A 25,958-nucleotide genomic window follows, 5' to 3' on the forward strand; every position below is an offset into this window, starting at 1 on the left:
TGTGGAATCTTATCGCATCGTCTCCCGCAAGAACTGCTGTTCTGTCCACCTAGTGTTACCCCTATTTTACTCTCTCCGTAAGGGATTTCCATTTTCCTTGACCCCTCCCTAGCTAATGAGCACTTAGGTCCTTGAACCTCCCTTCTTGGAAAGTTTGCAGCCACATGGATTGACATCTTGAGTTTTCTTAAAGGGGTCTCCTTTTTTAGCCTCCTAATACCCCCGAAAGATGCCGAGGTACTGGAAACCCCGTGGTCGTCCTTTTTCACTTCTCTCAGAAAAGTACCCTTGCCTTCGTTCTTGGAGTTTCTGACTAGCCCTGGATATTTCCAGAATTCATGTTGCTAATCCGAATAGATTCAATTCTGGTTTCCTCCCGCTTCTACCCACCCCGCTGATAGTGCTCTGCTGCCCTTCACCAAAGATCACGACCCTCCCTTCCCATTTTCCCAGATAAGTCCTGTGACTCCCTACTAGACTGAGTACCGGTCTCCTGCCTCCCAGGTGTCTAGGGTCGTGACCTCTCAGTAGAGCCTCTCTGCCAGGGACATGCGTGCACTTCAGCGCAGGACTGCTTTGGACTGGGTGACCAGTCTAGTCTCAGTTCTCTCTCTCTTGCCCAGGGATCCTGCCGTTCTCATTTGAGAATTAAAGATAACTAGTGGTGAAAGTAAAACGAGAGAACTGTGCACTTGGAGACAACTTAAAAGTACAAAGCACAATGCAAGATATTTTTCTTCTGCCTTGAAAACAGGCCATGTGGTGGCCTTTTACATATCCTGTCATACCCTCACGGGGGCAGCCAGAGTTTGTCTAAGGACAACTGTCCCAAGGTCGGTTGTGACTATATGGTATAGTAGTGACAGGTCTTTGGCCAGGTTGCCCCGCTGCTTTAGACCTCCATTTCCCCTTCTGTAAATGGAGATGGGGGCGTATTGGACCAGATGGTCTCTTCTGGCCTAAAGACAGACCAGGTTGTCAGTGACAGGCAGAGGTCATGTGACTTGACAGGCCGAGGTCGTGTTGTGACATGTTGACCTGGGGAGGCGGGTCAAGTCCCAGCACACTACCCGGGAAGCCTTTGGGGCGGGGCAGGACAAGTCGCGACTTTCATCTTTTGGGCCGGCCCCTCCCGGATCTGGCATTCCTGGCTCCCCCAACAAACTGTGGCGTTGGAAGGGGCCCCTCCCCGGGGAAGGCTGGGATTGGCCACCAGTGGCCTGGGAAGAGGCACAGATCCTTCCGCGAACGGCGGCGGGGGGGGGGCGCGTGGGGTGTTTGTTCTCTTGGGGATTAATGGGAGGTTGTGGGGGAGTGGTAGGCGCGCTCCCGCATGCGCACTGCGGCCCCTCCTGTTGGCTCGCTGCTGTCCGCTGGGCGGGGGCCCGGCCCCGCCCCTCTCCCGTCCGGGCAGCGGTGGCGGCGGCGGCGGCGGCGGCTGCGGCGGCGGCGGCGGCAGCGACGGCGGTGGCGGCAGCAGCCTGCGCGGTGCCTTCTGGGAACGGAATCCCCAGGGCTGCCCCTGGCCCCTATGCGCATGCGCGGGAGGCCGCTCGGTGATCGGCGGCGGCGGCGGCGGCGCTTCCTGCTAGGACCGGCCGGGCCGTACCGGAGGCTCGGGCTCCGCCGACCCTCCTCCCACCCCCCTCCCACTCACCCTCTGGGCCGCGACTGCGCAGGGCGGGGCCGGCCGAACCATGGGCCGCGGTGAGTGCGGGGCCCGGCCCCCCCACCCCGCCCCTCCCCCTCCCCTCCCCTTTCCTCTCCTGTCGGTACCCCTCTGCCCCCTCCGCGTCCTCTTGGCCCCTTTCCCCGGCCCCATCCCTACTCCCCCGCCCTCACCTGCCCCCGCTGTTTCTCCCTCTCACAGCCTGACTTCTGCCTTCCTCACCTACCTCCCTTAGTGCTTCGCCCACCCTCCGCCCGCCCTCTCCCCAAGTTCCTTCCTACTTCGTGCGCCTTCCCCTCCTCCCCAAGCTGAGGGAAGCAGTCTGGTGACAGGGCGTCTTGTTATGAGAGGGAAAGTTTGGAAGCCGTCAGTGTAGGGTGGTAGCGATGGCAAGGTTGGGGAGAATACTTGTAGGTTGAGGGACATCCCCACTTATCGGAGGAGAATATCTCTTGGAGCTAATTGGAGGCCAGCGGGACAGGAGGTTCAGGATCCTATGCCTTAGGCTTGAGGGAGATTCAAGAGCTTCTTAAGATCCTAAGAGAAGACAGAGTTGTGATTCTAACCTCTCTCAAGCCCCAAAACGAACTAGATCAATGATTGTCTGATGGATCAAGCATGGGGGATTGTTTGCTGGTACCACCCCAGCAGGCAACTGGTAACCTGTGGGGCAATCTACTTTTTATATGATCTTCCTGGGTAGAGAACAGCAGGGGCCAGAAACTGGGCAACTTCCTAGTGGCCTGCCATTATAGAAATTTGCCCACACTCTACACACAGAGGTAGATGTCCCTAATGGGACAAAGGGACCTGGCCCTTCATATGTCTAAAAATGGGGCCAGATTCTCGGGTCCCTAGGAGTTGAGACACGGATCATCTGCTGTGTGGGAGCTAGGCTTGAAAAGGATGGTTGTGGACTTGGCCAGCAGATTCCTGAGATCTTTATAGGCATTTACTTAACATCATTAAGGATCTTTCTTTGAGAGTGTCTTGGGCTGTGGTGCTCTCAAGTTGGGTGGATTTCTGACAGCCCCTTCTCACTTCTTACGGTTGCAGGTGTGGGCTAAGCTGGCAGCCCCGGCTTTAGACTGGACCCCACAATGTTTGCAGAGATGTTCAGGTAGGGTGGTATGGTAGAGAACTCTTTACTCATTCTCCCTTCCAGCTCTCGGAGGGGCTCCCCTTGCCACTCTGAAGCTTCTCCTGAATTTCCTTGGGTCTGCCCACAACCTTTGCCTTATGGGAGTCCTCCCTCAGGTATCCAGTCCAGTTTAATCCTCCTAATGCCCACATGGATGTCTGTGTTATCAGGCACGCGGGAGCTGATTACACACAATGAATGGGGGCAATGAGAGCAGTGGAGCAGACAGAGCTGGGGGCCCTGTGGCCACATCTGTCCCCATCGGCTGGCAGCGCTGTGTGCGAGAGGGTGCTGTGCTCTATATCAGGTATAGATCTTCGAAGTTCTCCAAGACCTATCTGCCTGGTTGTCTAGGTTTTCTTTCTTCTACCCATCCTCTCAAAGCTCTGATATTTGGTATCTTATTTTCCTCCTCCCTTCCTCAGCATTTTACTCTGTTATTTCTGAGCCTTTGAATCCATTCTCCTTCTTTTTGTTTCTTTTCATATTCCTTATTCTCTGCTTTTCCTGGGAAGATCTTTAATTTGGGAACTGTCTTTTAGTGAGTTATCTTCTGAGACACTGCTAACTTCATATTCTCTGATACTGTCCTCTTCCAGCCCAAGTGGCACAGAGCTGTCTTCCTTGGAGCAAACCCGGAGCTACCTCCTTAGCGATGGGACCTGTAAGTGCGGTCTGGAGTGTCCACTCAATGTCCCCAAGGTGAGAGTTGTGAGGGGTGGCATAGAGTACAGGGATATGCCAAAAGACTTAATGCAATCACTGACCATGGGTAGCCCTCCTCATGTATTCCACCTCCTCATGCCTTCTACTTTATAGGTTTTCAACTTTGACCCTTTGGCCCCGGTGACCCTGGGTGGGGCTGGGGTGGGGCCAGCATCAGAGGAGGACATGACCAAGCTGTGCAACCACCGGCGGAAAGCTGTTGCTATGGCAACTTTGTACCGCAGCATGGAGACCACCTGCTCACACTCTTCTCCTGGTGAGTCTTTTGCCCCTTTACCAAAGACTGAGGAAAACCTAAGGGTCTGGAAGTTGAATGATGGGAGGGTACAAGGAGAAGGGTGGAGCTGGGTGGGGAGGTTGGGAATTTGGGGGAGATGGGAGTGGAAAATAGAAAACAAAGTTCTTATAAGGAAGCTGCAGGCTAACCCTTCATTTCTCTTTTATTGCAGGAGAGGGAGCAAGCCCCCAAATGTTCCACACTGTGTCCCCAGGGCCTCCCTCTTCCCGCCCTTCCTGTAGAGTTCCTTCTACAACTCCACTTAATGGGGGTCCTGGCTCCCTTCCCCAAGAGCAACCCTCAGTTCCCCAGGCCTTCCCATCTGTAGCAGGCCCTGGGGGACTCTTCCCACCACCAAGGCTTCCTGATCCAGTTCCCTCTGGGGGCAGCAGCAGCCCCTGTTTCCTCCCAAGGGGCAATGCCCCCTCTCCAGCCCCACCTCCTCCACCTGCTATCAGCCTCAATGCCCCTTCTTACAACTGGGGAGCCACCCTCCGATCCAGCCTGGTGCCCTCTGACCTGGGCTCTCCTCCAGCCCTCATGCCTCTTCCTCACCACCCTCAGAACCTCCTCTCTTCCACTGTAGTGATGCCTTAACACCCCTCCCCTGCCCCCAAGCAATAATCTCCCTGGCCCCTCTGGCCCCCCTGGCCCCGCCACTCAGCCACCAGTGTCTTCAGCCACTATGCACCTGCCCTGGTCCTGGGACCCCTGGGAGGGGCCCCCATTATGGAGGGGCCTGGGGCACCCTCCTTCCTTGCTAGCAGCCTACTCTCTGCAGCGGCCAAGGCACAGCATCCCCCACTCCCCACTCCCAGCACTTTACAGGGCCGAAGGCCCCGTGCCCAGGCACCCTCAGCTTCCCACCACTCATCAGCCCGTCCCTCTCAGCGTCGTCCCCGCCGACCCCCAACTGTCTTGCGATTGCTTGAAGGGGAAGTCCTCAAAACCCTAGAAGGAGCCGTCCTCGGGCCCCTGCTCCTGTCCCCCAGCCCTTTCCTCTTCCAGAGCCATCCCACCAATTCTCCCTTCTGTGCTGTCCCTGCTGGGACTCCCCACCCCTGGCCCTTCCCACTCTGATGGAAGCTTTAACCTTTTGGGGTCAGATGCACACCTTCCTCCTCCCCCAACCCTCTCCTCAGGGAGCCCTCCCCAGCCCAGGCACCCCATCCAGCCCTCCCTGCCTGGGACCACCAGTGGCAGCCTCAGCAGTGTGCCAGGTATGTGAGTGTTTGTGGAGCCCTTAGCCTTGAAGATAGAGGCAGTAAGGGCATTTAGGGGAAAGTTTAGAGAGCTCTTCAGTGGTTTTCTGGGCTGAGGCAAGGAGGTTGGGTTCTTTGCTGGGAGAAAAGGGCCTCCTTTAAGCTGAATCTCTTTTCTTTTACAGGTGCCCCTGCCCCACCAGCTGCCTCCAAAGCCCCCATAGTCCCTAGCCCTGTGCTCAAAGCCCATCTGAAGGGCTGGGGATGGGGGCGGGCCCAGCCTGCCCTCTGCCTCCCTTGTCTGGTGGGGAGGCTTTCCCTTTCCCCAGTCCTGAGCAGGGCCTGGCACTGAGTGGAGCTGGCTTCCTGGGATGCTGGGGGCCCTGCCTCTCCCTCTGAATCTGGGGCAGCCTCCACCTTCTCCATTGCTCAGCCACAGTTATTTGGCATGCTGGCTGGGGGAGGAGGACAACCTCCTCCTGAACCCCTGCTACCCCCACCAGGTGGACCTGGCCCTCCCTTAGCCCCAGGCGAGCCCGAAGGGCCTTCACTTCTGGTAGCTTCCTTGCTTCCACCACCCCCTTCAGATCTTTTGCCACCCCCTTTCTGCACCTCCTAGCAACCTCCTTGCCTCTTTCCTGCCCCTGTTGGCCCTGGGCCGCCACAGCTGGGGATGGGGAGGGATCTTCAGAGGGAGCTGGGGGTCCAAGTGGGGAACCATTTTCAGGTTTGGGAGACCTCCCCCCCCTGCTTTTCCTCCCCTTTCAGCCCCCCCCCACCCTCATAGCTTTAAATTCCGCGCTGCTGGCTGCCAGCCTGGATCCCCCCTCCGGGACACCCCCCCAGGTGAGGATAGGGGATGAGTGGGTAGGGTAGAACAAGAAGTAGAATCAGATGGGCGCTGGGAATCAAAGGCTTCTGTTTCACACCTGAGCTGTTCTCAGATGTTCTGGGAAGGCTTAGTTTGGTTGGGGATAGGATGGCTGCTAGGATGCATTCTGTGTGTAGTAAGCATAGCCTGCCTCACTTGAGCTTCAGTCAGATTGTGGTGAAAAAGTACTAAGTCTGTGAAATACTTTACAAGTATTAAGTGCTATAACCATTGTCTCTTCTTAGCCCTGTGTCCTGAGTGCCCCCCAACCTGGACCACCTACCTCCAGTGTCACCATGGCAACTACTGACCCGGGGGCCTCCTCTCTGGGGCAAGGCCCCCTCCAACTCAGGGAGACCCCCCAACTCCTTAGCCCTCTGCTGAGTGCCAGCCTGCTGGGTGAGTCTGAAGAAGGACTCTTAAAGAGAAGCAGTAAAAATTTAGGAGCAGAGGTTGGATGGATGTAGGAAGAAAATCTTTGACCACTGGGTAAAGAAAATATTAGGATCTGCTTAGCCTAATTGGTTTGCCCAGGGAGGGACTCCTGACTATGATCTCTCAACAGGTGACCTGTCTTCACTGACCAGCAGCCCTGGAACCCTCCCCAGCCTGTTGCAGCCCTCCTGGTTCTCTTCTCTCTGGCCAGTTGGGCTGCAGCTCCTCCCTGGGGGGGGAGCTCCTCCACCCCTCTCAGAGGCTTCTAGTCCCTTAGCTGCCTGCTACAGAGTCTCCAGGTGATGGCATGGATGGGTATTTGTCAGAAAAATCTTCTCAAACTGGAAATTAAGAGCTGAGGTTAGAGTAAGGAGGACTGTATTTGAGACTGACTGAGATCTTATTTTTGCCAGCAGATTCCTCCAGAGCAGCCAGAAGCCCCCTGTCTGCCCCCTGAGAGTCCACCTCAGCCTTGAACCGGAGCCTGCCCGGCCTCCCCATCAGTGCCTTAGCCCCACCCATGGTTCTCCCGACCCCCCAGTCCCTGAGCTGCTCACTGGGAGGGGTCAGGGAAACGGGCCGGAGGGGAGGAGGGGGACTTAGGGGCATTAATGGTGAGGCCAGGCCGAGCCGAGGCCGAAAGCCTGGCAGCAGACGTGAGCCTAGCCGACTGCCCTCAAATGGGGGACACGTGGTGGCTTCAATGGACAAATGGAACGGTCCCCAAGAAGGACCCACCACTGGCAGCATAATGGGGAGCTGGCTGAAGGGGGTGCTGAGCCCAAGGATCCACCCCTTCCTGGCCCCATTCTGAGGACCTTAAAGGTGAGTGCAGTGATGGAGGTCCCAGCTCTAGGGCTCTGAGGAAAGCCTGGGAACCCTGTGCCCTTTCTCACTTTCCCATACATACGGTCCATCTTTTCTCAGGTACCCCTGGGGATAGTCAGAAAGTCTCGTCGTGGCCGGAGGAGAAAATACAAGTGAGTGTTAGGCCCGCCCCTATATTGGCTTTACCTTCTTGGGATTATAGAAATGTCCAAATAGTGGTTTGGTTTTCAAAAAGGGCAGATATTTATTGAATATGAATAAGGATATTATGCCTTTACTATCCAAATGTAGAAAGTTTCCCACCCAACCTTCTGAAATTCACCTGGTGCTTGGGGAGCTGTTCCTGATCATCTGTGCCCCTTATTGCAGCCCTACCCGGAACAGCAATAGCTCCCGCCAGGATATTACCTTGGAACCCAGCCCTACAACCCGAGTAAGTGTTTTGTGTTTGGGTAGGTTTGGGTATGGGTAGGAATATGTAAGGGATGAGACAGGAAAAAAGGAGGCTTAGTGGAATGGGGAAAAAATAAAAGACTTCCTGATACCTAGTTGATTGATCCCTTCTTTCAACTTCCCCTCTGGTATAGCGGGCTGTCCCTCTGCCTCCCCGGGCCCGCCCTGGCCGTCCTGCCAAAAACAGAGGAGGAAACTGGCCCCATAGCAGCCATACCTGGAGCTGGATCTGACCCTGATTGGGGAGAGCTGAGTGCTGAGCCTTGGGAGTCCCTGCCAGCCACTTGCACCTGTGGACAGTGGGTGGGGGCACTACTCCCCACTCAGAGCACAATGCAACCCCTTCCCCTACAATCCCATCCTGAGCCATTGCAGGGGGTAGGGAAGCTCACCCCCTCCCCCCCAAAGCCATGTCACTGAAAAAGGCCTAGGGGGGTAGCATATGGCCCTCTCCTCACCAGGCGCTAAGGGGAACACCCCCCTTCCCCAGGTCTTTATTTAAGTTATTTTTGCACAAATGACTCTTTTATATTTAATTCGACTTCATTGCCTCCCTTCTTAAAGCCAGCAGGCTCAGTTTTACAAACCTGTGAGTTACTGTTGGCTGCTGCCCTCCTTCCCAGTGAAAGGTACAAAGCAATAAGCATCATGCATCTTCCCCTCATCTCTTCAACACCCCTCTGCCTCTGGCTCAGGTTGCTCAAAGCACAGATCCCCTCTTACCCCTGTCCCCAGGTTTGAAACACATAGCCTCATTTCAAGGTATAGCCAGGTTCCCTCTACTTTCCTCTGGGATATAAAAAGGGGGTAAGGGGGCAAAGAGAGCCCTCTGGGCCTCTCCTCCCATACACACTACACTGCCCCTTCTCCCCCCATCAAAATGCTCAGAGACGTTGTGATGATGCGACTGAGGATTATGCACGTGGTCCAACCGGAGCGGCCAGCATGACCAGCTGTCCAGGGGCTGCCTCCTGCCTTTTCTTTTGTAAAGACAAGACCCTTGGGAGTTTTAATTCTGTTTTGTACTTGCCCTATGGGGCCTCCACTGCTTTTCTATGGGAGACACTCTTAATTTACAGATGAGAATATTTTGAAACTCTGTCTCTGGCTCTGTACTCATTTTTATTTAGTTCTTTGGTAAGAACAGGTTACAACTGAAATCCGTCTTCAGTAGAGAGTGGCTTAGATTGCCTATTGTGCTCTGAATGTCTGTGTCTCAGTGCTGCCTCTTCCCCAGGAAATATAGCAGAGGCTACACAGAGTACAACAGCATTTAATGGTCAGAAACAGTTGTACAGTATTATAGTCAGCCACAAAAGCTGTGTTGGAGGCCAGGGCCCAAACCTCCCCCACACCAGGCAAAGCAGTTTTGGCCAGGAGCTGGCATATAGCTGGGCCCATGTCTTCTTCCCCTGGGCCTAAGGGGAGCCCACATCTAATATCCCCCAGCTACCACTCTGTATTGATCAGGGGAGGGGTATAAACCCCACATGCAAGAAGAACCCTTGCCCCAGTGTCAAATGGGATGGGATTTTGAGAGTTATAATGAAGGGAAACCCTGTGTAAGCTGTTAATATCAGAGGAGTAGGGGTTAACCCTTGATCTCCACCTCCCAAAGGTTGCTCACTTTCCCAGCTTCTTCATCCGCTCGTCAATACTGGCAAAATTCCCCTCAACTGTGGCCAGGTTTTCACACATGGTTGTCTGTACCTACAAAGAAGGGTAGAGAGGTTTTATACTTGTTGGGTCTAGGTGCTCACCTGGATGAGGAATCTCCAGAAGAAATTCTCTTAAGAGGAGAAAGAAATGGAAAAATAACTTAAGGTCCCCAGAGATGATGTTTTTTTTTTTTTTTTTTTTTTTTTTTGGTACCAGGTATTAAACCCAGGGACACTTAACCACTGAGCCCCAAACCCAGCCTCTTTTTGTATCTTTAATTAGAGACAGGGTCTTGCTAAGATGCTGAGGCTGGCTTTGAACTCGTGATCTTCCTACTTCAGCCTCCCAAGCTGCCGGGATTACAGGTGTGTGCCACCATGCCAGAGGGGGAATGTTTATTGCAAGTTTTCACACTACCCTTGGCGTACCCTGGGCCTAGCTCAGGGGTCTGTAAGACTCCCTAAAAACTTCATCCTGATTTCAAAGAGTTATCTTTTTTAGGCAATGAGAACCAAATGAGATTTTATTGAAGTGAGAGTTTCACTGGTTCAAAATTAGAGAAACATTATTATACCAAGTACTTTTTATGATTTTTCATTTATCTTGAGGGTCCTATGATGTTCTCCCAACTTTAATGCTCCCTCCAACACTGAGAATAGTGTCTCCAATGGAAATTGAGGACTTGGTATATTCCAGGCTTGCTAAAAGAATGAATGAATGAATGAATGAAAGTGAGGCTCACAGTCCAGGGTCAGAAAGGAAGTGGCAGAGCCAGGTTGGACCCAAGTCTACATTCTTTCCCAATGTACTGTGCTCAGAGTATCTGGAAAAGGATCCAGGAAAGGTAAAGCCACTCTGACCACAGAGATAAACAGTAAGAAAAAACGTCAACTACCTTCTCTCAATTGACCTATATTATTTTACCTGATCCTCATAGCTCTAAGGAAGGTACAATCTCCACATGGACCGATGAAGGTTCATAGGTTAATTAAGTTGTCAAAGGTCCCACAACTACAGAAAAAACAGTATGAAAGCTCATACCAAGCCCCTGCCACACCACCATGCTACATAATAGGCTAAGGCAAAATCCTGTGAGAGAAAGCTAGAGAACCTAGTCTCTACATGCTGGAAGAAAGTGATATCAAATCAATAAAGGGGCACACACCTGGGTCAAGAGGGTGGAATTGTCCTTGAGAGAACTGGCAATCATCTGCTGGGTAGTGTCCAAATGTGTCAGGAGCTGACCAAACTGCATTGCTACAAAAGAAGAAAGGTATGGTTGAAACTAGAATCCAAGATGAGAGAGGGGAAACAAAAGTGGTTCACCTTTTCAACTCCCAGAATGACTGGAATCTGGCCTCTCACCTTGCTCATGCAGTTGTTTGATGGTAACAAGTCTCTGTACCAGCTCAGGAAGGGTGGAAGCAATGGGGCTCCAGCGCTGTAGGTTTCGTATAGGTGGTGCACCTGAGAGACATGACAGACAATGGCTGAAGTAGACAGTGAAGAACCCTCTGACTGCTACTTCACTAGACTGAGGTAGGATTAACAAGCACTGTCCTGTTCTCAGGTAATTAGAGTACATGGGAGGGCTGGGGTAGGTGGTTGGTGTGGAGTACTTACACAGCATGTATGAGGTCCTGGGTTCTATCCCAGTACCACAACACACACACACACAGAGGCTCATGGGAGCTGAGGACGTGTTCTCATGTTTCACTGTTACCACTTGGAGGGAGAACCCAAGAGAGTTGATTGGTATGAAGATGGAGAAGGTATTTTCCTGACCTTGCTTTGTGTATCTGCATCCTCCACAGAGGCTTTATGCTTGGCAATCTCATTCACCTTCCCCAGGACACTCTGAAAGCAGATTTGAGGTTGATAATGAGGGCATCTGGGCTTCCAAAGTCCCAAGATACCCAGAATCCAGTCTGCCCTCCACTTAATACCTGTAGCCGAGCCTCTACTTGGTCTAAAACTGCAAGGTCCAAGGCGCTCACCTTTGCCTGCAACAGCTCTACAGTCTCCTAGGAAGGATGGGACAAGCATCACCAAAGAAAAGACTAGGAAGAAGTCTCTCCTATATACCTACAGACCCCAAAGTAATTCTCACGACCCAACCCCCAAATCCCCTCTATAATCCAATATTCCCATTCTTGTCACACTTACCAAGACAGGCTCCTGCAGACCTGCAGAAGGGGATCTGGTGGGGAAAGGGAAAGATAGAAAATCAATTCTCCTTCTATCTCTATGTGATTATGCTTTCTCCCATTCTCCTGGTTCTAGCTGGCAACCTACTGGTTGATTCCAGTAACTGAAGCCCTTTCCTATCTTCCCAGGTTTTGTGTGGAATGTTATGTAGACCTTAGGGCTCAGGGTGCAAGATCTAAGGCTCAGACTAAGAATAGGAGAACACCTGACCTGAGCATCCTGATCACAGCGTACAGTTGCTTCCAGCTCTGTCAGACGCTTCTCAAGTTCTGCAAGCTAGGGGAAGGAAGAAGGTAAGATTTGCTATTCCACCTCTCTGTTGCTAAGGTGGGAGGAATAAGAACCAGCTCTGTCTGTATGCCATTCCCCACCCCTGCCTCAAGGGACACCTTTCCCGGAACAAACCCTGCCACCATCTTTAAATTCTAACTGCAAGTAGATGGGCAGGGGAAACACTGAGAATGAGACATCAAGAAGGCCCAGAAGTGTTCCCAGTACTCTCTCCCCAGAGTCTGATCCTTCAGAGGGATGCAGGAAAATCTATAGGGTCACATCTCTCCTGGCCCACAACCAATACAATATACATATTTACTTTGGCAGCTTGAGAGAATTTGTCCTGCTCAGGCCGAGAATGTAGTTCGTAAGTGACGAGGTTGTTGTCTGCCGGGGTCCCACTGGTGGTCTTTCCCCCTGAACTCCCTTTGCTGTTCTTTGTTGCTTCCAGCTGCAGCAGTAGGCGCCTGGGTCAGGAGACCAAGTAATATCATGACTTGAAGGATGACTCTCTCTCTTGCCTTAGTTGGCATAATAGAACAGCTAGGTTACTTCTCCCCTTAGTTTCCCTATCAGAAGCTGGCCGAGTCCCTCCATAATTCCAATCAGTAATGATTTCCAATGAAGTGGAGCACCCACTTAGCCAGAGCTCCATCGGGTCAGTGAGGTTGATTGTGGCATCTGGTCCCAGCAGCTTCTCCAGGTGTGAAGCAACGAGCTGCTGCTTCAGGGATGCCAGCTGTTTAGCCAGCACCACTGGGGTCAGCTTCTCTTCAGTGGCTGACTCCTTCACTGTTGTCTGGTGTGAAAAAAAGGTACAAATGAGGGGGTGGCAGGAATGAATCAAGAAAAAAAAAAAGAAAGATCAACAGCTTTAAGGATAAGAATGTCAGGCAGGGTGGTACATGCCTATAATCCCAATCATGAAGCCAAAGTAGGAGGATCACTAAGTTCAAGGCCAGCCTGGACAACTTAATGAGACCCTATCATCAAAATAAAAACAAAAAGGGATGGGGATGTAGTCCAGTGGTAGAACATCCCTGGGTACCATCAGTACCCCAAGGGAGGAAAAAAAGCCTTAAGGATAGTTGTGGCCAGAAGTCACATAGCAAACTTCCTACATAACAGCACTAAAGGTAGATTGTGTGTGTATTCCCAAACTCTGAAAACCGTGATGTCCTTATCCAGGAGCTTAGGGAATCTTTTCTCTTCCTGCTGTGAGGTCCTCCTCTGCTATGTAAGTCACTACAGAGCTAAGGAGGAAAAGAGTATACAGTTACCTTGATTTTTTCAACTTCAGCTGTCAGCTCTTGGACTTCATGCAGTAGTCGCTGGTACTTTTGCTGAGGTGTCTCCTTCACTCCCAGACCCTCTCCAAGCTAAAGAGCAAGGATGGAGGTTGATGTTACACCTCCCATTATAGGAAGCCTCCAGAATTTATCCAAACCCTGGGCCTAAGTCATAAGGTATCATATCCCACACTGAATCCTCAACACCCCAGTAAAGATATGGAGATAGCCCAGAGGTCTGGAGATGCTCTAGAACAAACAGCAGGGGGGAAGAACATGGTTAGCTGTATCCTGCTAGGTTCCTGAGGAATCCAATCAGAGAAACTCAGAATTCTAACTATACCCCTTCATCCCCTATTAAAATCCCTAGACTGTTGACAGGATCACCACACTATTCCCATCAACACACACACAACAAACCATCTCATATTCTCCGGATTCATATCCTGTCCTCTTGGTTTTTCCAATGCGATCTGAGAAATCTGCCAAGAAAAGAAGATGGGACTGAGGGCCTAATCTAGGTCCAGAGCAGTCATGGTCTCAGGTGACTGAGGATTCCACCAGAGATCTCCCTGAGGTACCCTTTCCCCAGAGCAAAATTCATTAAGGTATGAGGACAGAAGGCCACTTCTCATGCTTGTCCTATAGGGTTCCCCTCACCCAACTTCCAGCCCAGTCTCACCAAGTCCCTTTGTCCCCACTCTCTTGTCCTTGAACTTGTCATAGGCAGCATTGGGATTGACAATGATGTGCTCCACACTTGTGCTCGTCAGCTCCTCCTGAAGGAATAGGTAGTTCAGGCCAGGGGTTAACTCATTCCCAGTCTAGAACTTCTTCTATCCCACAAACTCTGCACATAGTAGGAAACTAGGCCCTAATGTTCCAAAGGGAAAGAAGGGTGATTCTGTTCCAAACTGCCGACCCAGGCTCAACCTAGGAAACAGAAGCTTCCTGGTAAATTTGGAGCCTCAGTTGTATAAATATTAACACCCTGATTCAGCTGGGAACAGAGGCAGCATAACCTCTCCACCCACTTTGTACATAAGCCTCCCTGCCCCCACCCCTCCCAGTTATCTGACACACACCATGCACTCAAGGCAAGAAACCAACCTGACCCTCTCTTAACCTCCCCTTCCCAAAGTGAATCTTGCGAATGAGTAACCTCCCATTCTTGCTGGAGGATAGAAGAAGGAAGGCAGGTAGAAAGGCCAATAACTCTTAAGTGTGAGTATTAGGACTTTAAACCTGCTAAAGATATGACACCAGCTCTTAGATAGAAAGGAAGGCCAGCAGAAGGCTTAAGAAGCTTGGTTCCACACTGCTGTGAGGTCAGCCAATTAGGGGGGATAGGGAGAAGAGACAAAGGCTTATGGGATATCTTAGTAGCTACAACAAGCAATAGCTGCTTGCCATGAGCACATTTAAGCCCTGAAATGGAGATACTGCAGTGCCTCTTCACAGAGCAGCTATGGCACTGGCTTTCTCCCTAGCCCCTCTTCTGCACCTGAAGAGCTGAAGCTCTGCATAGCAGAGAACACAGCTGAGAGAATAAGAGAGACTGTACCCCAGAAACTGAAGTAGAAGTTTCCCCCTAATAGACATCAATTTTCTGTTCAAATTCCAATAACTACACCAAGACTGGGCACTTCTGATTCACATCCCTCCTTCAGTTAGAAGCCTGACAGCTCAGCTCCAGTACAGCATTGAAGAAAGGGTAAAAGGCGACTCATGAGTCCCTTTCTCTTAGGGGTGATAGCACCACTTTCCACAGGAGGAAGGCAAACTGACTTCTTTCCTTCACCTGGGAAAATGGTTCTTGACACTGGTTGCACATTAGAATCACTTAGAAGAATAATTATTTTTTTAAATGGTCTGGACCCACCTCTTAAATGCTGATTTAATTGTTCTGGATGTTAAGGCCAACTCTGTCCATTTTAAACTGCAGTGAGGACAGAGCCTCTGCCTGTGTGGCTATGTGAGAAGGGGAAAGGGGGAAATGGATGTATATCACAGAGCTAGCAGCAGACAGAGGAAGGGTCTGTCCTTCACCTTCTGCTATTAGAGAAGAAATCAGTGTGGGTGGCAGCTTTAAAGATAAGTGGGGGGAGGGGCGCTTAGGTTGTAGTTCAGTGGTAGGGCACTTGTCTAGCATGTGTGAGGCACTGGGTTTGATCCTCAGAACCACATAAAAAATAAATAAAATAAAAGCATTGTGTCCATCTACAACTAAAAAAAAAGATTAAAAAAAATAAAGATAAAGGGGTAAGTGGGGCATGGTGGTACATGCCTGTAATCTCAGTGGATTAGGTGGCTGAGGCAGGAGGATTGCAAGTTCAAAGCCAGCCTCAGAAATTTAGTGAGGGCCTAAGCAACTTAGCAAGACCCTTTCTCGAAATAAAAAAAAGAGCTGGGTATATGGCTCAGTGGCTAACTGCCGCTAGGTTCCGTACATGGTATCCCCCCACAAAAAAAATGGTAAGAAGCAAGTATCAACTTTAAATCTCTCCCTCTTCTTCAGGGGCTGCTGGATGGAAGGGCAGGAGCTATAGAGCTGGGGGGAAAAAAAGGGGCTCAAAGTGCACGTGAAAGTGCAAATGATTTTCTCTTTAACCTTCTCTGAAATGGGCATGGTGGCACAGGCTGTAATCCTAGTTTTTAGGGAGGTCGAGATAGGAGGATCACAAGTTGAGGGCCTGGGGATGTAACTCAGTAGTGGAGAGCTTGCTCAGTATGTTTGGGGTCCTGGGTCCAAAACTGAAAAGAGCTGGGTGCGGGTGGCTCATGCCTGTAATTCCAGTGGCTTGGGAGGCCTGGGGCAGGAGGATCTTGAGTTCAAAACCAGCCTCAGCAAAAGCGAGGTGCTAGCATCCAGTTGAGATGACTGCCTCTTAAATAAAATACAAAATAGGGCTGGGGATGTGGCTCAGTGGTCGAGTGCCCCTGAGTTCAATCCCTGGTACCCCAAAACAAATAATAAATGAAAAAGAACCACCCTCCCCTGGAAAAATAATAACACTCTCTAAAATGTATACCTAAAGCATCCATTTGCAAATAGTTGCATGGTCTCTGGTCTCTATAAACTGAGAAGAACTCAGGCTTAGTATAGACAACCACTTTCTCTAAAATTGACAATCAAGAGTATGCCACCTCTACTCCAGGCATGGAAGCGCATACCTGTAATCCAACAATTTGGGAGGCTAAGGCAGGAAGATTACAAATTCAAGGTCAGCCTCAGCAGTTTAGCATGACCCTACCTCAAAATTAAAAACAAAAAGAATATGCTCTTCTGGGCCTGGTGGCACAGGCCTGTAATCCCAACTACTCAGGAGGCTGAGATGGGAGGAACTCAAGTTCAAGGCCAGCCTTGGCAGTAAAACATAACAAGATCCTGTTTCAAATAAAAAAAGAAGATAAAAAATTTTTATTTTTAGGGGCTGGGGAGATAGCTCAGTTGGTAGAGTGCTTGCCTTGCAAGTACAAGGTTCTGAGTTCAATCCCCAGCATCGCAAAAAAAAAAAAAAAAAAAAAAAAAAAAAAAAATTTTTAAAGGACTGGGATGTGGCTCAATGATAAAGTGCTTGCTTAGTATGTACAAGGTCCTGGGTTCAATTCCCAATTCCACACACACACATACACACAGTTGTGTAACACACACACACACACACACACACACACGAATATGGGGCTTTTCCCCATGAAAGCCCCGATCAAGGCCAATGAGATAGAAATCTTTAAATTTTTAAATCCTTTTAAAAAGGGGAATGGGCTTGGTGTGGTGGTACACCCTGTAATCCCAGGCAGCTCAGGAGACTGATGGCAGGAGGATTCCAAGTTCAAAGCCAGTCTCAGCAACTTAGTGAGACCCTGTCTCAAAATTAAAAATAAAAAGGGTTGGGGTGCAGATGTGGTTCAGTGGTAAAGTACCCTGGGTTCAATCCCTGGTACCAAAAAAAAAAAAAAGAGAGAGAAAGAAAATAGGGGCTGAGAATAGAGCTCCTGCCTAGCATGCTCAAGGGTCTGGGGTCTATTACTAGCACCACACAAAACAAACAAATAAATAAATAAGGAATGAGAGGCATAATCTACAGGCCAAGAAAAGAAATCATAGCCACCATCTGTTAAGCCATTATTATAGGCAGGTGCTACACAGATAAGAACCTACATTCTTATTTATGTTCCTAAGTAAGGAAAGCAGGGGAAAGGCATTTAAAAAATGGTCAACACTTGAAAGGTAAAGCTTAGAGATTCTGGACAGGTCAGAGAAATGAACAGCACTTTTCCCACTGCTCCCTGCTGTATGAATATGACTTGGACAGGAGGGCTATTTGACACTGGCATCCTCTGTGAGCTTCTTAGAGGCTATGGCCTCAGGGGACTCAGGTGGGTGGCACACACTAGTCCTCTAGTGGCATCTGCTCCATCAGTGTCTTAAAGATCTGGGCATGGGTTAGGGATAGTGTCATTACAGTGACCTGTGAGATGGCAAAAAGTTTGTCAGCTGGGTATAGGACTGAATAGAGGGATGAAAGATTTAGTAGAGACAAAAGGACAGAAAAATAACTGCCCATACAGCACACCCCGTTAAAAAGCAGATGAAAGGTGAGGCTTCTTACCAGCTCCTTGTGGATTCCCCAGAGGTGAGAAATCAAAAGAGTTAAAAGGAGAGGGAGTTGGGGAATGGGGATGAGGGAGGGGGAAAAAAAGACAAAATTATTATTAGCAAAATTGTCACATGCACTATATGACAATATTCAAATATACCATACCACAGGGCCCCAGGGAAGTCTAGCAAAATCTGGGGGCCAAGAAATTTTAGCTGATGTCATCATATACCCCAAGGGAAAGAAGACCATGACACCCGTTTCTCTCTAGTGGTGAGGATGTCATGAAGCTTTGCCATTAACAGCAGCAATTTAGTATCATCTGAGAACTAGGAGTTAGATGTTAGAAGCTGGTGGCATGGAACAGGAAGTGTGAGAAGAGAAGGCTGAGATAGAGGGGAAGCTATAGAAATGGCAGAATATGGAGGCAGAGGATATGGAGACTCTGAGGACCTGTAGCTGACTGAAGGTTCATAATTCTGCAAGCTAGGGAATTTCCCCTTACTAGTTCATGTCTAAGTCTTCCTGTCTCCTGGTTTTTCTACTTGTGAAAAGTTGGACATGTGGATGGCCGAATCAAGTCAAAAGGTACTCCTCTGGGTGGTCTAATAGAACTTTAAGGCAGGCAGAACAAGATATGTCAGGTACAGATGGTGAGTATAAGGAAACATGAAGGTACCCAATTGCAGCCTTGTTCTTATTTTCTGCTGCCAGAGAGGCAGGGCAAAACCGGGTTCCCTCTCATAGTCTGGTGTGCTTGTATTCAGCCTGAGTGGTTGGTAACTCACCCAGCAGTTCTGAGTGATGCAGAGCAATTCTGCCATGATGCACTAGCACAAACAGCCCAGAGGACACCAAGATTCATAGCTACTAGCCTATGGCAGAAAATGTTTCTTCAACCCCCTGTTTATAAGTCTCACAGGGGCTAGAGGATTGACAAGGGGTAAAGGCGAGAGTATTTTTAAAAAGGCCTATTTTAGTTCAGGCCACAGAGATAAGGTCTTGATTCTAGACAACACTGGTTTAGACTGCTGGCAGGGGAAATCCAGTTGCATGTCCTGCTTTTCTGGAGCTCCACTGATAGGCAGATGGAAGGAGGGAATATTGAGGATGGTTACATATATATGAAAAACCCATGGTGTGAAAAGACAAGTGCTCCCTACCCCAAAATTTCAGCCAGATACACTGGCTCTCAACCTCCAGTCCCTGGCCAATGCCAGGGTTCATCCCAGCAATGCTCCTCTTTTAGCCCAGGCAAGAAGTGGCTCCAGGTCCTGTGGTCTAGGCTGGGTTTTCTTCACACACAGTGGGCTTAAGCACGCACAGGTGCACACATGCAGACACACAAAGGAGGTATACACACTATGCACTATTTCTGACTTGTCTCACCAAGCTAAAACCAGCAGGGGAGAAACTCAAGGGGTTAGGGGGACAATGGGCCATAAACTCAAGTTCAAACAAGAAGGAATGAGTACAATGGGGAGGACCAAAAAATTGAAGAAAAGGAAAAGTGGTATATTGTTTTAAATAGTACATACCACTTCCAAGTCTATCTTATGGGTGGGTTGAGGGATAATGAAATTTTGTGCAAAATTTCTGTAACTTGGTGTAGTAACAGTCACCTTGGAAACCTAATACACTACAGTCACCTTGACAGAAAAATTTCAAGTGCCCTGACTCTGAATACCTTACCTGGTACAAGACTCCCAGTCCCTCTCACTAATGGACTCCAAGACTCCCCAGAGCTGTTTGACTAAGTGTTTGGGCACAGAGGACAGACCTGAGGTTCTAATCAGGCAGGGGAAGAGGCCACTGCTGCCCATGAGCCTCTTCAAGCTCTACACCAACACTGCAGGCAGGGAGACTTCAGAACCATGATGACAAGGAAGGTGGAGAAAGCTAAAGAATAAAACCTGTCCAGGATGGACCAACACAATGCTGACCATTCATCCATTTCTAAAGGAGGGGTGCAGAAACAGAAAGACTTGCAAAAAACACATACACAAATATTATCTTAGAACTGCAATATAATACTTCCTTCCCATCCTTCTTTACTTTTCTCTAAAGGCCTAGCGTGGTACAATATTAAAATGAGGATTCTTTCCCTAGGAATAATTCCATATAACTAAGAAGGGAAGACTTTGGCTGTCCCTTGTTCTCTACCCTTGTCTAGAATGGTTCAAAGTATTCCATAAAAATCTAATTCCATGTAGTCTCAAGAGGAAAAAGGTACCCCCTTTCTAACTCTGGTCCCTAAATAGCCTCATTTAAAAGCATTCATAGCCTCCATGTTTCTATAGCATCCTCCATTGGACAGTCTTATTCTTCAGACCTCACAAGGGGGAAGAGACAATGATATATGGATCATAGTTGTGTTTCTAAACCTTGATTAATGATCTCAATAATAAGGCCAGCAAGCTCCTCAGTGACCCAGCTAGGGTCTCATTGGAATTAAAAACGATTAGCTAGCAACAATTGCACAGTGGCAGAGCATTGCATGCGAGATGGCAGATGAAAAAAAAAACATGCAAAGAAGAAGCATTGAATGGTCTTACTTGTGCAAACTAGTGTCCAGGCAGGGTGGTGAGGAGGGAGGATGGGGGAAGCATTAGGAAAAAACTCAGGTTAAGTTCAAGTGCAGCCAACAGTCAACAAACACAATCAAGCGTTCTCTAGATATTCTAAACTCTAAGGAAGAAAACCTGTTTCTCATCTCAGACTGGGGAGTATCCAGCAGCCTCTGCTGGGACCCCACCAAACCATGGCAAGTTAATTCTCCTCTCTCTTACATGGCATTGGGGGTAGTTACACAGTAAAGGGAGAAACAAATCTGTTCTAGTGAGGCTTTCTTAACTTATGCCCCTCAACTCCAGTAGTTCAAAAGCCATGAGCAGAATGCCTCACTGACCCAAGGCAGGGCTGTGGGTCTGGGGGCAGTGGGCATTCCATTGGGAACTAGTTTTCCTAACAAGACATTTTAAGAAAAGTTTCCAAATAAGCCTATTGCTCTATCAACCTGGGAGTATCTGAAATGCAGAGAGACTTTCCCTGATCATGAAGGAAAGGGTGAGTCTGTGCAGTTTTCTTATCCATTCTTGCTTTAGAGTATTTTACTTCCTGCTAAAATTGTTTTAAAGGATTTGAGGAGAAAAATCAAGATCTACTGTAGAAAAACTGAAATCTTTCACTACTTTCTTTTCCCATTTCCTCCACTATGGGAATAATAAAACTTTTATATTTATCTTGCAATTAAGATCTTTAAGGGGATGTTAGAAGACGTTATTTGCTTCAGTAGTTCAATTTCTTCTGCAGTGAAGAAACTAGAGAAAGGAGGCTAAAGGACAGTGAGCATCAACACTACTTGATAGTCCTTTAAAATAAAAATCTGGAGACTCTCCATAAATGTTCCACAATAAGTTGGCCATATTGGTATCTCAGGGAAGAGAACTGAGTGGTGGTAGTAGGCAGAGGTAAGGGAGAGTTTTCATTACCCCACCTTGAATTTTTTTGTTTTGTTTTGTTTTCCGTGCATGTACTACCTATTTTTTTTTAAATAATAAAATTAGCTGGGTGTAGTGGTGCATGTTTGTTATCTCAGTCATTTGGGAGGCTGAGGCAGGAGAATCACAAGTTTGAGATCAACCTTGGCAACTTAGAGAGAACCCTCAGCAATTTAGCAAGACAGTCTTAAAAGGTAAAAAGGACTGGGGATGTAGCTCAGTGTAGAGCAACTGGTTTGATCCCCAGTACCAAAAAGAAAAAAGAAAAAAAAATGCTAATAAATTAAAGCTGAATAGCTGGGCATGGTGGTGCACACCTGTATTCAAGCAGCTCGAGAAGCTAAGGCAGGAAGACTGCAGTTCAAAGCCAGCCTTAGCAACTTAGCGAGACCCTGTCTCAAAAGGCTGGGGATGTGGCTCAGTGAATGTGACTCCCCTGGGTTCAATACCTGGTACTAAATAAATAAATAAATATACATATATAAACAAATAAAAGATAAAAGTTGGAAATAATCTGGAGACCAAGGCAGAAAATGCTTTTGCCAGGCATTAAGAAGGTAACTGAAAAACTCATATTTCATATGCACTGCTACTTGTGCTAGACCTTGGGCAGGTAAGTGATAAGGAGACAGGTTGTTAGTGAGAATTCAGGCCTCATGGTTACAATGTTTCTGGCTGGCTAAGAATACAACTCACTGTTCCTTCAGTTGCACATTACTTGAGTATTAAGAGCAGCAATAAGGCCATTACTCAGCTGATTTCCTGAAAGTTGTTCTCCTAGGGCCATGGGGATATGCAGGAACCAGAGATATTAGCTGACATAGGAAACATCAGGCTCCTCAAGCAGCTGAAGGTCTTCCCATTCCACCTGCTACTCTCTAATGATGGTGAGTCACTTAGCTGAGCCTCAGGTTGATGGAGGCAACTCAACTCCTGTATTTAACCATCCAGCTCCTAGGGCACTACTACACTGGCATCCTGGGCACATACCACAGGAAATAAACTCTCGTGGTGTGCCCTCTCCATCAGTCACTGTACTAGTTGCTACTAAAATAGGCTGCTCTGATATAGAGGAGAGAAAAGAGCCACACATTCAGAGCTACACATCCAGGTTTTCCACAACTAGAATGGGCACCAACTTCTTTTTATTAAGAACTATCCAAGTATCTTGGAAAGGAAAATTAAAATGTACTTTTTTGTTTGCAAAGGGGACTGATGTGACAACTATCCGTTATAATCACAGTTAGTGACAAGGGACAGAGTTCTGTTCATTATTTCACCATGAAGTCTTGATATTTTATAGGCAAGGATCCTAAGCATAGGGAGAGCAGTCTTTAAACTGTGGTAGTAACAGCACACACATTGCTACCGCTGTGAGGATAGAGGCAGGTTCCTCTCACACTAGTACCCTCTTGGAGTGACAGGTGCATACTCAGGTCCTTGGGCAACAACATCATATGCATTATCTCTAGATACTCAAGCTTGGGGAACAGATTGACATGCCAGCAAGTACAGAAGCCACAAGGAACATACCACTGAGAGAAGGGACAGGGAAGGTGTTCCCTACAATGTAGTAAGCACTTTCACATGGGGAACCAAATAGGGAATAAGTGAGTACGCCAAGCCATACATTATAAGTCAGCAACCAGCAATCCCCAGAACTAACCAGCCCCACAGACGTGGCCACAGGACTTAAAGACACACCAGCTGGGCCTGTATACTAAGACTGTTCCATGACCAATGGTTGTACCTTCACTGTTATTTCATAGCATCAATGTGACCCCAGCTCAGATCTCTGTGGAAATAAAACCTAAAACATAGAAATGCTCACAGATCTTTGTCTTTGTTGGCACTTACATAGTTTTACTATATTAATTTCCATTCATTTTTTTCTTTCTTGTTTCCTATATGTATCCATCTCAATTCTTCCATTGTTTCTCATATGTATCCTAATCCCCCCATTAGTCTGAGGCTCCTTGAGGGCAGGGACATTTCCTCCTCTGCATTGCACAAAAATCAACACAGGAGGGCCTGGGATTGTGGCTCAGTGGTAGAGTGCTTGCCTAGCATGTGTGAGGCACTGGGTTTGATTCTCAGCACCATATATAAATAAATGAATAAAATAAAAGTCTATCAACATCTAGAAAAAAAGAATAAACACAGAAACCAGGTTTGGTGTTCTATGCCTATAAACCCAATGACTTGGGAGGTTGAGGCAGGAAGATCAAAAGTTTGAGGTAAGCCTCAGCAACGTTCTGGGGCCCTAAGCAACTTATTGAGACCCTGTCTCAAAATAAGAAAAATTTTTAAAAATGCTGGGGATGTGGCTCAGTGGTTAAGTGCCCCTGGGTTCAAACCCCAGTACCAAAAACCAAAACAAATCAACACAAATTGAACATATTCAATAAACAATGTTAAGTGCTTTCCTCATGGTTAAAATGTATCCACAGCTAATTCCATCATCCTCAGAGTTCTTGGATTTGAAAGTGCTGCCATGACCTCTCCTCTGCTGATATGAAAGACATGTTTTCCCTCAAATTTACTTGGCTCTGATCCTTATCTTTCTAGAATCTCCAAATCATTTCTTATTCCTTGACCAGTAAAACATATATTGAGTGAAATAGTGAAATAAAAGGCCTACTTTCTACCATCAAACAGATTATAAATGCTCAGGCTTTATGACTCATTGAAATGGTTTAGAACCCAAAAGCCTAATTAAGTTACTAGTCCCAAATATAATAGTTTTGAGATATTTCAATTTTATTTAAAAGGACCAGAAGAATCAGGGCTTTGCAAACGGATCTTATTAGCTGTAATCTCACGGACTTGACTCTCCTTTGGCATTGCTCATTGGTGGCTACAAGCTCTGCAACCTACATACCACCCAGGCTGGGGTTGGCATACCCACTTATTGTGGTGGCTTGCCAGAGTAGGGAAAGGATCTATCTGGGGAAGAGACGTCAGAGTCTAAGGAATCCTGAGGCTAGCACATAGTCTTACCGCATCAACTCTGCTTGATCATCCTCAGGTAGGTCGCTGGTTTCATAAACATCTGGTTCGTTCCTGGGCCTGCAGGTAGAAGCAGTGACCACCAACCTCACTACCTAGCATCCACCAACCTCTTACCCCACTCCATCTAACAAGCTAATGGAGAAGGTGGGTTCTGTGATACCAGGATTCTGTCCTTTCCTCTCCATCTGCCCTACTAATGGCATGTTAGTTTCCTTGTCTCAGTGAAGTGGGGGGTGACAGCGGGTACAAATGGGACCTAAGGGGTAAACAGTGAATGTGATAACAAAGATGTTATCCTGAACTTGGACGGGAAGGGTCCTTGGTAATCATTTTGTTCAAGGTAGGTGAGGGCCTTCCTCGAATTAGGGCCCCTGTGATATTGGTTGAGAGTGACTCAGGACCTTAGTTCCTAAGGTTCTGTGCCCCAACCCCCACCCGGAGAAGGCAGGCAGGCAGCACAAAAGGGTACACTCCAACTTGTGCATGGGGAGTGAGGGGCAGACACAGGTCCCCCAAAAGAAAAGTTCCATCGGGCACAAGAAGGGTCATGCCACAGTAAATCTCTTCCTTTGGCAGGATGAAGACCGTCACCAAGTTGTCTGGTGAGTATGTCCAGGGTAGGGATGGGAGGGCTTATTGGGAGATCTGGGGAGGCACGGGCGGTGTTGACACGGATGGCAGAAACACTCGGGCACAAGTGGTAAGCACCCTGAGACGATTTCTGGGCCGAGGAAAACCGGCTACTGCCGCAAAGGGGGGCCTGGTGCGCCGTCCGACGGCCGGGCCCAGTCAGGTCAGAGGAGTCCGGAAGGTGCTGCAGCCGGTAGGGAAGGCGAGCGGCGGGAGCCCTTGGGGCGGAGGAGGGGCTGCAGGGGGGAAGGGTCGCGGGTTGGTTTCTGTTAGGGGTCCTTGGGAGGTCGGGGGCGCGGTCCTGGGGAGCCAGGGCCGGCCCTGTACTCACCAATGCCGGGAAGATCGGCGTATTTAGGGTCCGCCATGGCGGCGGCGAGGCGGGGCTGGGGGACCGGAGCCTCGGTGGAGCCGGGGCGGGTGATCGGGTAGGGGAGAGGTTGGGTCCGGGTCCCCAGCTAAGGCGGCGGCAAAGGGAGTGGCGGAGGAGCGGGAAGTCTCGCGACAGGAATAGCATACCAGAAGGGTAAAGCAAAAGTCGCGAGAACAACCCACTACCACACCCCTGGAGCGCTGGGATTGGCGAGAGCGAGTCCAAGCAATGATGTAATGGGCGAGGGGTCGCCGCTTAGGATTGTGGGATATGTAGTCCTGGTTCTTTGGGGCTTGGGTGGAGAACGACAATAGCGCGCCTTAGGGAGGCTATTGTCATACAACTTATTTTCTTTTAATTTTTACCTCAGTTTGTGAAGGCAACTTTTATAATTCCCGTATTGGCTCCTAGAAATAGTGACGAGATAAAATCACCTAGTCGTGTCGTGTCAGCAGGGGTTCAAAACAATAGTAGTAAGTAAAATTTAGTTAAGGCTTAGTGTATGTTGAAATGGAAAAGTTAAGCAGTCTTCTTAAATTAGAGCTGTCAGATAACATACAGGACACTTAGTTGAAATTTGAACTTCAGATAAACAACTAGTATTGGTGTTTTGTTTGGTTTTGCTCTGTTTGTCCCATATTTGGGGCATACTGACACATAAAAAAGTAGTTTTCCTAAAATTCAAATTTAACTAGGTACACTGCTTTGTTTTTGTTTTTCAAGTCTGGTATCCTATCTTAAGTTCACAAATGGATAAAGTGACAGCTCTGAGTCTGTCTGAACATTCTCCATCCTCTTAATCATTTCATTA

At 48.5% G+C, this 25,958-nt stretch overlaps 2 protein-coding genes across 2 annotated transcripts; one reads left to right on the forward strand and one right to left on the reverse strand.

Moving 5' to 3' along the window:
• The first annotated feature begins 1,322 nt into the window (after nucleotides 1-1,322).
• Mbd6 (methyl-CpG binding domain protein 6) lies at nucleotides 1,323-8,703 on the forward strand. The gene is given in 28 exon segments (XM_053743391.1): nucleotides 1,323-1,707; nucleotides 2,726-2,789; nucleotides 2,981-3,117; nucleotides 3,410-3,512; nucleotides 3,630-3,792; nucleotides 3,986-4,345; nucleotides 4,348-4,410; nucleotides 4,413-4,508; nucleotides 4,511-4,747; nucleotides 4,750-4,827; nucleotides 4,830-5,033; nucleotides 5,201-5,251; nucleotides 5,254-5,376; nucleotides 5,379-5,450; nucleotides 5,453-5,619; nucleotides 5,621-5,674; nucleotides 5,676-5,861; nucleotides 6,132-6,285; nucleotides 6,452-6,595; nucleotides 6,598-6,620; nucleotides 6,738-6,787; nucleotides 6,789-6,896; nucleotides 6,898-6,989; nucleotides 6,992-7,146; nucleotides 7,249-7,301; nucleotides 7,519-7,582; nucleotides 7,737-7,785; nucleotides 7,788-8,703. Coding segments are annotated over 26 exon segments (2,985 nt in total). The 5' UTR covers nucleotides 1,323-1,707; nucleotides 2,726-2,789; nucleotides 2,981-3,004; the 3' UTR covers nucleotides 7,811-8,703.
• On the reverse strand, nucleotides 8,704-25,311 carry Dctn2 (dynactin subunit 2). The gene is given in 15 exon segments (XM_047549791.1): nucleotides 8,704-9,312; nucleotides 10,427-10,518; nucleotides 10,627-10,707; nucleotides 10,710-10,728; nucleotides 11,047-11,118; nucleotides 11,208-11,285; nucleotides 11,521-11,745; nucleotides 12,062-12,209; nucleotides 12,382-12,403; nucleotides 12,406-12,541; nucleotides 13,023-13,121; nucleotides 13,452-13,513; nucleotides 13,714-13,810; nucleotides 24,123-24,199; nucleotides 25,106-25,311. Coding segments are annotated over 15 exon segments (1,332 nt in total). The 5' UTR covers nucleotides 25,143-25,311; the 3' UTR covers nucleotides 8,704-9,225.
• Between the last annotated feature and the right edge of the window lie 647 nt (nucleotides 25,312-25,958).

Source organism: Sciurus carolinensis, chromosome 4 (genome assembly GCF_902686445.1).
Source record: "Sciurus carolinensis chromosome 4, mSciCar1.2, whole genome shotgun sequence".
Classification (NCBI taxonomy): domain Eukaryota; kingdom Metazoa; phylum Chordata; class Mammalia; order Rodentia; family Sciuridae; genus Sciurus; species Sciurus carolinensis.